General features: G+C 43.9%; 1 protein-coding gene across 1 annotated transcript in view; it reads right to left on the bottom strand.

The window, feature by feature from the left end:
- NRK (Nik related kinase) overlaps positions 1-12262 on the bottom strand; it is a 100686-nt gene that overhangs the window by 55452 nt on the left and 32972 nt on the right. Inside the window, exons 4-7 of the mRNA XM_065846354.2 lie at positions 4802-4927; positions 3915-4025; positions 2655-2745; positions 945-1075 (exon numbers count right to left, since the gene is read on the bottom strand). Coding sequence (XP_065702426.1) covers positions 945-1075; positions 2655-2745; positions 3915-4025; positions 4802-4927 — 459 coding nt within the window. The remainder of the gene's footprint in view (positions 1-944; positions 1076-2654; positions 2746-3914; positions 4026-4801; positions 4928-12262) is intronic.

Below are 12262 nucleotides of genomic sequence, written 5' to 3' on the forward strand. Positions count from 1 at the left end.
TTTCACAGCTGAGTACAGCGTAAAACAGCTCTATGTCCTGGTTTCGGCTAGGATAGAGTTAGTTTTCTTCCTAATAGTTGGTATGGTGTTGTGTTTTGGACTCATACCAATCGTATGAGAAAAATGTTGATAATACACTGATGTCTTAGTTGTTGTTAAGTACTGCTTACACTAAGTCAAGGACTTTTCAGCTTCTCATGTCGTGCCAGAGAAGAGGCTGGAGATACACAAGAAGGTGGGAGGGGACACAGCCAGGACAGCTGAGCCCAACTGGCCAAAGGGATATTCCACAGCATATGACATTATGTTCAGTATATACACAAGGGAAAAGCTAGCTGGAAGGCGGCTGCTTGGGTATTGGTCAATGGGTGGTGAGCAACTGCATTGTGCATCACTTATTTTACATATTGTTTTATTATTATTATTATTTTCCCTTTCTGTCCTATTGAACTGTCTTTACCTTAACTCACAAGGTTTACCTTTTTTTTCCCCATTCTCTTCCCCAGCCACTGCAGAGCAGGGAGTGAGCAAACAGCTGTGTGTGGTGTTTAGCTGCCTGCCAGGTTATACCACAACACTATCACAGAGGAGAACACTAACTTATCATATTAATATTACACTACTTCAAGTACTCCTTCCATTTTTACCTATTTCTTTCTTTTCTGCCCTGACCTGCAATCTCCATATATCGGTAATTTTTTTGCATAGAAGTTCATGAAAGCGTATTTCATGTACTAACAATTCACCAAAAATATTCATAATGAAACTCTAGCCTTAAAAAGAGCCACCACCCACATATTACAAATACTTCTATTTGTACAGTTATAATATTATTGCGGTTTAAAAGAAGGGAAGCTTGAACTTTTCAAATGCAGCACTTGAGCAGGATTTCAGCAATAACCTGAACAGTTTGCTACCTTGCTACCTGCAGTTGTAACACTTACTCTGTAATCATAAGTAGAGTCTGGGTTCTCCTCACAAGCAATGACCTCAGGTGCCATCCAATACGGCGTGCCAATAAATGTGTTTCTTCTCCCAATAGTCCTATCCAGTTGAGCACTGACACCAAAATCCACTGAAAAGCCAAGCAGAGGTAAAGAAATTAATAACAACCTGTATCCATGTGGCAGAGTGTTTGCTTGGTTACTTTCATGCTGTCTAGAACACCAAACCTTTGGGCTACAATGCGTATCAAATCTGAGTTTTTCCAGTATATCTCGTCTAATAGTTAAGAAATTTAACTGCCTTTTCTTCTTGTTTTTGACAGAAGGATCAAATAAACAGCATGCTAAATCTGCCAGGCAGGTTACAGCACATATTGCTTGCTCTGGGAATACATTACAGAATAATTTATACTTGAGCTAAACACTACACTGAATAGAACCTGAGATCTTTAACACGTATCTGAAAAGAAAAATAGTATCTATGGACAAGGCAAGTTTGGATGTGTCCAATATGGCCATTTGTGAAAACTGGAAAGAACTATCATACCACTTCATTCTGAGGTGATTTGGAGTAACTTTTGCCCTACATTCATACACTATCTTAGAACAAGCTGAAGACTATACTGGTTTATTCTGATATTAGACTAATTGTAATGAGAGAATCATGTGGTGCTCGTTGTGCTGAAAAGGGTGTTACTTTCATCAGGATTGTATAGCAAAATGGTTTTGTTCAGATATGAAGACAGTCCTATACAACCAATAATTATATGATTGTATTTTTATTTGAACAAACCTCTAAGATTCACTAATTGGATCCACTGGGCATAGACCTTGTGTGCTATTCACAGAGAAGACTCCATCAAGGAGTAGGTTTTCTCACTTATGTTACCGTATTGCACGTCATCTGCAAACCATAATCATTTGTACTACTATAATTTAATACGCCTGTTCAGCAAACCTTTTCCGACAGTAAGTAGGACCTGGTCTCTGGGATCACTGTGTGTTCTGTGCTTTTGTTCTCCAACCCTACAGTGAATTATTTCAAATAAAGAGAGACAGGGCATAAAGACCATCCCAAGTAAGAAAAGTGCCCTCCTTGACACTGCTCCTTTAAAGCACTGCCATGTGTTCTCTGTGATGTCTTCCCAAGACATGAAAAACATCCCCTCCTCAACAGAGATATGTACTTGAGTTTAGTCTTGGGAAATCAGCTGTCAACACTGACATGTCACAGCTTGAAATGAAATAAGTTAACTCTCCGTTATTTTTGAGTGATAACTATTAGTAAGAGCTACTCTTCAGTGGTAGCCCCTAGACATAAGTAATTTTACCTATTGTCAGACATTAAAATCTCTAAGACCAGTTCCCTTAGAGAAATGGATTAGCATAATTTATTCCCCAAAATTTTTATTTTGGAAGTCTTTGCATGCCAGGATCTGCTGTGAAGGCCTGATGGTGCTGTGACTTACTAGACAGGTTCTATGTTTGACTGCCCAGAAGTAGCTGTATTCCCCACAGGCTGTGAGTGACATCCTTGCAGAACATGTCACATTTTCAGCTCTTTCTACATGACAGACACCTTATAAACACAAGCATTAACGTTACTTGACATATTTGTGGCTCTTATGTTACTGAAGGTTCTTTCCAAGACAAGACAGAAATCTTAATTTTTTATGAACAGGTTTCTAGCACACATGTAAGGAAACTTACCCAGCTTTACTTCTGCATTTTCTGTGAGAAGAACATTCTGTCCTTTAATATCTCGATGGATGACATGGTGAGCATGAAGATGTGCCAAGCCCTAAAAGAAAACCAGACTTTATTCCTTCTTCCTATCATTATCATGACTGTGTCATTATTGTCCTTTTCTGCTTTTACCCTTCTCGGACTTTATTCATGGGGAAAGTCCTTTAGATGTTATTAGCAACATGAAGACCCCAGTTCCGGAGAGGAGAGAGGACAGCAACTGCAAGTTTGATTATCTACTTTACCCATAGGCCTGACAGTAGTGGAGCACCTATGAAGTCAAGTGTGAAGAGAACAAGGTGCAATATTTTAAACTGGTGTCCCAGAATCAAGGGCTGCCTCCTTAAACTATGTATTAAAAGCAAACAAAAGAGGGAAAGAGCAATGCAGAATGCTCTTCACGAGGACCATAGACAGCAGCTGGCTGGATACAGTGGCTTCAGTTCTGCATTCAGCAAAACAGTGTTCACCAGTAAAGGGACCACAGAAAGTTCAAAACACCGTGTCAGACCTCTTTTTGAATGCAGCAAATATTGTTCTCATTCAGCTAATATTTGTAATATTCTGTCTCCTCCTTCGTTACAAAATTGCTCATGGTTAAACTGGCATAGATATAAAGGAACACACTAGAATAACACGTTCTAGTAAGCCAGGAGATGCTTCACTCAAAATGCCTAGCCTCTGTAATATTAATGAATTCAAAGAGAGCTTCCAACCAGCTTCTGTGTTTTTCCAGAAGGAAACCCTGTCAATCCACATGCAACTAGGTCATTCTGTTTAAGATTTTGGAATGCTGCTTAGTCAACATTGCTTCTAGTAGTGCGGAAAAGAGGCCCCTCAGTGTGTGCATGTAAAGGAATTATGAACAGAAAGACCTTACACAGCACCAACAGCTGAAGCAGAGAGCAACAAGATCTCCTGATGTGGAAGACAGAGTTACTGAAAACAGAAAATCTATTTACTTTTCTAGATGCTCAGAATGTGGACTTTCAGAAGATGGCTATTTGCCATAGGAACCAGGAATTTTCTGTACTTCATATAGAAAATGTGATTAACTACAATAATATGGGATGTCAAGCGGTCATCACGCTGGCTCTTCAGGCTCTTCTGAACTGAAGGACCACAGCCCATCAGCCCCACAGCAGCGGTCATCAGTGACCTCCATTAGTGACCAAAGGTGGCTTCGTTGCAAACAAGCACCAAAGCTCCACTGGCACAACTCACCCTGAGAACCTCTCTGCAGATGTAGGCAATCCAGTCTTCCTTGAAACAGTTCCCTTTGGTCTTCTTCACCAGGTCGGTGACCGAGCCCGCACCGCAGTACTCCATCACCAGCTGCAGGAAGACAAACGCGATACCCCTTCACCACAGCGCTGATGGGGTGTCGGCGGAGACACCACCTGCAAACACCCGCTCCACCACAATCAAGGTGTGGCAAACTACACGCGACCTTCCCGGATGCCAAGGGACATAAAATCTGGTTTCCTGAATCGCACTCATTGCTGAATAAATTAAAAAACCCCTCAGTACGGTTCCTCTCCTACAGTAGGTTATGGGTTCTTTTTTTTTCCTTTTAGAAAATATGAAATCAGAAAAACAACAGCTAATATAATAATACTGACAAACATGGGATTTTTTTTCAGAATTTGAAATTTCTCATTTTGCTGCAAAGCTTCAAAAACCTTGCAGGCAATAAAAAAAAAAAAGGAGGGTTAATTTTTTTTTTCTTTGCTTTATTGTGAATTCCTTTGTTGCCTTTTTTATTTTCCAACTGAAAAAAGGAGAGGAATGCAACAAGAAAAGGGGGGGGGGAAGGACAAGCTCTCTTTCACTACTGTTAAAAAAAAATTACATAAATGTTTCAGTTGGAAAAAACCCACCTCGAACAACAAATCAGACTGACAAGACAAGTCACAAGTCTTATGCCCATCCTCAGAGGAAATCAGAGGGGATGGAAGACATGTAGGGAGGAACAATTTTGTTCTTTTATATGCTATTCTTCAGAACAATGACTTCGGAGTTTCACTGAGACAGAGTCCAAGCCAAGCATATTGGAGCTCTAAAGAAAAGAGCTGTAAACCTCATGAACAGAAATAACACTAAAGACTTACCCAGAGCTGATCATCTTGGCCTGCAGGACTTTTCTTTACAAATGCACCATAATATGTAGCAATATTCCGGTGATGGGAATACTTTTTTAACATATTTATCTCCAGCTTGATTTCCTCCTCTTCATTCTGTAAGCAAAAGAGAACAGAAGGCTCCTTAGGTGACCGGGGATCACTGAGCTGCGGGGCAACCTCTGTCTTTGGAGGCTTCCAACATCCAGCTGGAACCAGCCCTGAGCAACCTGGTTTGATCCCATGGCTGACCCTGTTTTGAGCAGGAGGTTGGACTGGAGACCAGAGACCTCCAACCTGAGTTATCCTGGGATTATGAGACTGCAACTGAAGGACAGGCTCTTAAACCAGTGACTGAATCACCCTGATCCATTGGCCTAAAACAATGAATTGCTAAGGTTTGACTTAAAGAATCAAAAATGTCCCAACGTGGGTATAACAAGCTCATACTGTCTCCTCAAGGGGCTCGGACAGGACCTATTACTCCCCAGTTTGTGGTGTCTGTATGCAGTAATTTAGTCTTAGAGAAATTAACCAGATTCAAACAAAAATAAAAATATTCCTAACACCCCATTACTTAAGTACTTGGAAAAGCACTTAGTGCACACATCAGCCAATTTGTCTTCCCAGTCCCGTGGAGGGTCTCGCTGGAAGGGAATCGAGCCAAGAGGGAGGTGACTTGTCACAAATCAAACTCCAGCGGCAGCGCAGGGTTAAGTTCTGCTCCTTCCTTACAGCTGTGAGGCTTTCCCTGCCTGGACCATGGAGTTTTTCCCTGCTCCTAACATCACGCCAGCAGTGGCTAGGGCTCCACACCCCCAGACATCTCCTTCCAGGCACTACCCAGCTCGGCTTTCCTTCTGCCTTCATTTCAGTCTCTTCAGGGCAGACATTCTCTTCTGCCCAGTACAGCACTGTGCACAATAAGATAACTAATAGAAACACAAACTTTAATAATTACATTAGAAGGAAATGCCCTTTTTCAGAAATAACTGCCTGAGCTGAAGAGGTCCGCTGAGAACCAGCTCGTTTGCTATGTCATCACCAAGAGAATGGTGCACAATACTCAGTGAAAGGTTGTAGATTTTGGGGTTTCATTTGCTTTAATAGGAAATGAGCGGTGTTGCAAGGTATCTTTATACCAGATAAAAGGAGTATGACAAAGCTGAAAATTAATTTACCTTGCTGCAAAATATCCCAGTCAGCACTTACTAGCTGAAGGGAAAAAAAGGATCTGTAAGGAGGGAGCAAGAACAGCTCAGCCCCACAGGACATTTTTCTGCACTTTTCCATTATTTTCCAGTAGTTTTGCCATCAAAGCGTTCCTTTAACCATCACAACAGACTGCTTACAAAACCAGCTGTGTTGTCCTTTCTACCTGGAGCAAAACATTGAAGCCTGACAGGCTGAAGCCAAATTCCATCAAGCATATGATGCATCTTATGAAACCCGACCACACAAAAATCATTCCCAACAGAACAAAGGGACCAATATGTTTTCCCCAGTAACATCAGTTCACAGGAGACACGTTACCAGACTAAACCCTAATTGTTTTAAGCTTTAGGAAACGGGAAACGTAAAATAACCCCGCTTGAGGCAAAATCAGCTATTCCAGGTTTCAGAACAGCCCCTTTGTTGAACACAGGTTCCCAAGCTGCACACATTACACTAGATATTTCATTTATCTTTTGTTTGCAATTAAGGAGAAAGAAGGATCCTTAATCCTTGGTTTGATACAGCCCTGGATATTGCATGGCTTAATTAGCGATGGTATGGAGGAGCCCGGTGCAGCATGTGGAGTCTCCAAGAGAAATCAGAGCTGACTCCAGACAGTGTGCAGGAAACCCTCCATAAGCACAGTCCTGCTTCTCTCTGCATATGGCCAGGGCACAACCAAAGGGAGCTGAGAGCTTGTGCTGCTGCTTTCTGGGAGGGGAAACAAGGCTCTACCTCCTTTGGTGCATGTGAAAGGGTAGAAATGGGCAGGTGAGGAGAAGGGTGCAGAGAATAAGGACATGGAAACCACCATTCTGAGTCCTCTCACTGATACGAGTTTCTGGTAATGGATCTTTAGGAAAGAAGGGCAAAAAGCAGGACAAGCAGGGAGGACCTCCTTTCCTTCCTCTGCTGTCCCTCCTGCATCCTGCCCACTCCTCCTGCTAGGGCAGCCAAACACGTGGAGGGGAAACGTTCATCTTTGGTAAAGGCCTTCCCCAAATTACTTAAGATCTCTTCAGATATTAAGGTTTGTGTTTAGTTGGTTGGTTGGGGTTTTTTTAACTCTGCCCATCTGCACGAACTTTGCACTGGTGGAGCCCGACTGAAAAGCTTCCCTGCTATGCCCTCAGCAACCGCCCGCAGCTTTCACCAGGTTCCCCCTGGGGAGCTGGCAGATCTCAACCACTTCCTCGGAGCTGTTGCCTCTTTTTCATCTCTTCTTCCTTCACCCAATTAATTTGCTGGATGTTGGAACTGTGCTTGCACAGCTCTTATCTGAGTACTTTCTGTTCCTCTGCAATCTCACCTCCATGTGCTTGTTTGTAAACACAGTTGGAACACCAGGCAGGCTTTTCCACACCCACTCGCAAGAGCAAAGAGTAGCTGCACATGTGTAATGCTCCTTTCCCTTTACCAGCAAGATGATCCAATTTCTGCTTCATCTCATGCATTATCTATTAAACCAGAAGGCTGGAACCTGCTCCCTCCCTGCACCTGCCTGTTCCCTTGCCCATCAAGACAGTTACCTGTGCTCACACATTGCTGTATGCTGCTCGTGTCCAGGACAAGTGCCTTGAGAAGACACTGCTTAGACTGGACAGGGGGTTCCCTGAAGAGCCCCACCACCGCTGAGCAGAAACCCTCTGAGCCAAACTCCTGCATCCTCCAAAGACAGAGATGTAACTTCAAGTATCAGTCAGTCTGTAAGTGAAAGGGCTATACAGGACAGCTAGTGGGCATTATAAAAAGTACTGTGTATTCCCAGTGCTTGAGTGATTTTTGTAAAAAAATTAGTCTATTGCACATAGAGGAACCAAAGCAGAAGGGTAGATATGAGGAATTCTATCCCACAGGCCATGTCTGAGGCCCAGTTAGGAACTGAACCTGGACTTGCTAAGTCTCAGGGCTACATACATCCTTCAAGCAGGGTGACTGGGGACAAAAGCGCCCTCAATTTTTCAGTGCATGCACATAGTCAGGATTTCCACTTTCCACCACCCCTCTGACAGCGTTACCATCAGCCACATCTCCCAGGGGTCCAGAAACCTGCTCCTAAGTCGTGCCACTTAAGAAAAGGAAGCAAGCTTGCAGATGTACATGTGCAAAAAGCTGTTTGCTTTCATAAACCAATGCGTTCCTGGGCACAGATGGCTGCGTGCACGAAGATGACAGGTTCATGATCAAAGGCTATTTTTGAAGATGTGGGCCTATCTGCAATGATATCAGGAAGCAAAGGACTAGAAAGCACACACCTCTGACCTCAAATGGAAACAAGATCATCAGCTGATAAATACTCCACCAAGAGACACCTTGGTACTGGGGCAGTTTTAATGACGTTTCTCATTTAAGTGTTATTTTGTTATCTGGAAAGACTGAAAGCAGGGACAGACAGAGAATGACCTTTTGCAGAAGAGCTGTTTGATCACCTGCACTGACAGCTGAAGAGAAAAGCAGCAATAATTCAATCTCTTTGCAGGCACTCTGCTCGGAGGCACCGTCAGACGGCAGGAAGCAGAGCCTGTGTGAGGGGGTACACCAGCACACGTTGCCATCGGCTCCCCTGCAACCATTTCAAAGGGCTCCCCCCACTCCCCCCGTAACGCGGCACGGCAGCACTTCCTGACAGATGTCCAGAGGATCCCGCAATGACCGCAGCATCCTGCTGCTGCTCTTCACAAACCAGCCCGGGCTGCAGCTCTTGTAGCAAAGGGCAGATTTGCTCAGCTCTTGGTGTGCCTCAGATCTTAAGAGGTGAACAATCAAAGCTGGAGCTGGTCAGGGAACTTCTGATGAAATCATTTCTTGCCAGAAAAAAACAAACAACAACACAGATTTTGCGAAACAGAATCTTTTGGCAGAAATGTACTCAGTACATTAGCTGAAAGACCTCTTAGGTTGGATTTTCTAGTGATGAAAATGATTTTCTGTTGCTAGAAGAGAGAAACCCACTGCAGAATATCCAGGTAGCAAGGAGGTAGCTCAGACCCCTGGGATATGACATATCCTTGTTCAATCCTACCCTCTCCCAAGTCAGTCATCACTGACCTATGCCTGAGCAGGTTAATGATCAAACTACAACCAACCTACACTGCCATGGGGGTCTGTCAAACTTGGCCACTGGAATGGCCCCACTTCGAGTGAGATCTACTGGAGGCTTGAACTGGAGAGTCCTCTAAGCCGGTACACAAATCACAAGGCTAATCCAGGCACTCACCTCTTCTCCATTTTTTTTTTGGAGACATGTGGAGATAAAAAGACTGCCTTTGCCTTGATTTTATTTTTTTAAATCTTCCTGTTTTCTACCACATGAAATTTTCACTCTCTAAGAAAACTGTTCCCTGTGCAGCACTAATCAGATCATATAACCACCCAAAGATGAAAAAGGGCACAGGGGCCAAGAGCCTCCCATCTCACTCAAGCAGGTTTAACTAAGACAGCTTCCATTTCTCACAAGCCAAATTCCACATGAGATGTTGCTCCCCAGGGCAATTTATAGGCAGGACATTGGAGACACGGATTTCCATATTTTAAAGACTTTAATGCCTCAAGCTAGCTTTTCAAGATAAAAGGATCAGAAAATAACTTAAACCTGAACAGACTAACAATGCAAGAGAAATACTGAATCTTTGACAGGCTCACAACACTGAAATTCTGGAGATCAAAAGGAAGATTGCCAAGAAAGGTTGGACCAGATGATCCTTGAGGTCCCTTCCAACCTGTGATTCTATGGTTTCTACATTACAGTTGGGACCCACTACTTCTCTAAGAAGCTTCAGTAACCAAATGTTATGAAGCAGAGAAAAGCTATTGCTATTTTACAGGAGAAATGAGCTTCAGAGATGCCCTGGACACATACAACATCAGCCTCAGCTCACCCCGAGTGCTCTGGGAATTTGCACCAAGGCGTCGGAAGGGCTGAGGACCACAGCTGCCACCCCCACCCTGCACACAGCTGCCCACAGCACCAAAACCAATTGGGGTTTACCGCATCACACCAAGCTGTGACATGTGGTGGCTGAGGAGAGGACAACGCCAGGGCAGAGCAGACAGCTGCAAGAGGAACCAGCAGCCACCATTTGAATTACCCCGCACTGGGCTCCCAACATCTCACAGAGGCACCGCCAAGGGCCTGGAGGAAACCCATGATGAAGCGGAGCACTGCATCCAGGTCTGCCAGCCTGTGCCCCAGCAGCGGGAACACAGCCACCCTCGCATTACCAAAGTGGAAGTAACAGGAGAAAGCCTTCTACTCACCCAGCACCAAGGTTGGGAAGCAGAAACAACCAGGCACAGCTGAACTGGACTTGTTCACGGTTTAGGGGGAGAAAAGCACCAGGGAAAACCCCTCCAGGTGGCTGCACCAACACACTCACCACTCAACTCTCAAACAGTCACAACTGTTCTGCATTAAGTGACTCAACATGAATATAGCACAATCTGTTATCATTGCCCCTCAAGCAATGGGACAGATTCCCCAGTATGATGCTGGCTCTGTAGCCTGTAAGGAAGTAGCAAATCAGACCTAAACAGCTGGGTTTTGTTCCCAGAATCATGCAAGTCTATCAACATGAATTCCTGAAGCTGGACCACAATATTGTCTTCCATTTAAATTTTGTTTCCAAGTAATCAGGCATTACTGGATGCTACAGTTTGTTCTTCATGTACAAAGGAGACCATGTTATATATAGCAAAGGGAAGGAAATCTTTCCAAGGTTCCCTTCCTACAGCTTTTGCTTCAATTGTTTCATCAAGGAAGAGACTGTCACTGGTGTTAACATGACGGTCCACAAGTGACATCTTTGGCCAGCCCTCAGGCACTGTTGACTGACCCAGCAAAGCATGGAGCAGTCCATACAGCAGCTCTGGATCCCTTCCAGGATCTGTCCTGTCAGCTCCTCCATCAAAGCACGGAGGTGCTCTGATCTCTGGAATCTGTCTGCAACCCTAACCTTATTCTCTCTCCCTTCCAAAATCCAGCAGCCTCATGTTTGGTGACTGCCATGTTTTAAAGCCAAAGCACCTGATGACATATGTACATATAGAGCTAGAAGGAAAAATCCCACCAATCTAATGTAGCACTCATTTTAAAAAGCACTCTCCTCTGTGCATGGAGAACAGCAAAACTGGTAATTCAACTACACATGCAGATTTTAAAAGGTAGCAGCCATAGCCAAACCAGCCCTTACATATCTAAGTTCAAAAAACCCAATGTGCAGTTCAGACTACTTGCTGCTCAGGGCTGGATTCCCACATCATCTGCAGAAAGAACTGTCCTTGACTTGCCTTATGTGACAAGGCCCACATAGACACCAACTTGTTCTGCTGAGTTCTAAGACAATCAAAAGACATACAAAAATACAGGCAAGGCTTGCCTATGTGTGCCCAAAACACCATGTATAGATGTACCATTGGCAGACTTGGCCCAGAGGACTTAGCTCTGTTTATTATTTCAGGTGATAACCCTTCCACAATATTGCAAAAGGACTCTCACTTTATCTTGGAGTTTTGTACCCCATATCTACACTGCCAGAGTGACAGAATGGGGTGCTGGTCTTTGGTGAGACTAAGTGCATCCTACCAACCCGCAGACTTCCAGTGACCTTGAGAAGAGGCAGCAGGGAGTCTCCCCAACCTTTCTGGGGCTCAGGCTCACATGGTCTCAAAGAGGCAAACTGCTTTGCTACTGAATGTGCTCTTAAAAGGAGGAAAAAAAAAAATAAAAATCAATAGTTCGCAACTTTTTCGGGACCCTGTTCCAGCACTGACAGCACTTTATAAATGTGAGCAGGGCCAGTGCCAATTAAACTGTCTCCTTTTCTCATCTGTCAAACAACAATAGAAAAGTGCCACATTTGCAGGTCTGACGTGCTCCCGCTTGCTGGCTGTCAGGGTAGCTGCTCTGAGGAATGGCTGGCACGTGAGGGAGGAGGTGAGAAAACAGCAGGGGCAGCGCAGAGCTGCAGGAAATCTTTCACTTGCTGTCTCTGGAAACAGATAATCAACTAGAAATAAGCAGGAAGAGAGTTCTCTTTGTTATTATAGACCATCAAAACATATAGCAATGCATTCCCTTATTGTGTGGTTACCACTGGTCAGGTACAATTGAAAAATCTGGTTGTATTAACACATCAGCATTTTATAAAGCACAAACCAGTGCTCAGCAACCATAATTTATACTATTGGATCATCTTTCATAAGCTATCCGCCTTCTCACAATCCAATTATTTATTTCTC

This window comes from Patagioenas fasciata, chromosome 11 (genome assembly GCF_037038585.1).
Source record: "Patagioenas fasciata isolate bPatFas1 chromosome 11, bPatFas1.hap1, whole genome shotgun sequence".
NCBI lineage: Eukaryota > Metazoa > Chordata > Aves > Columbiformes > Columbidae > Patagioenas > Patagioenas fasciata.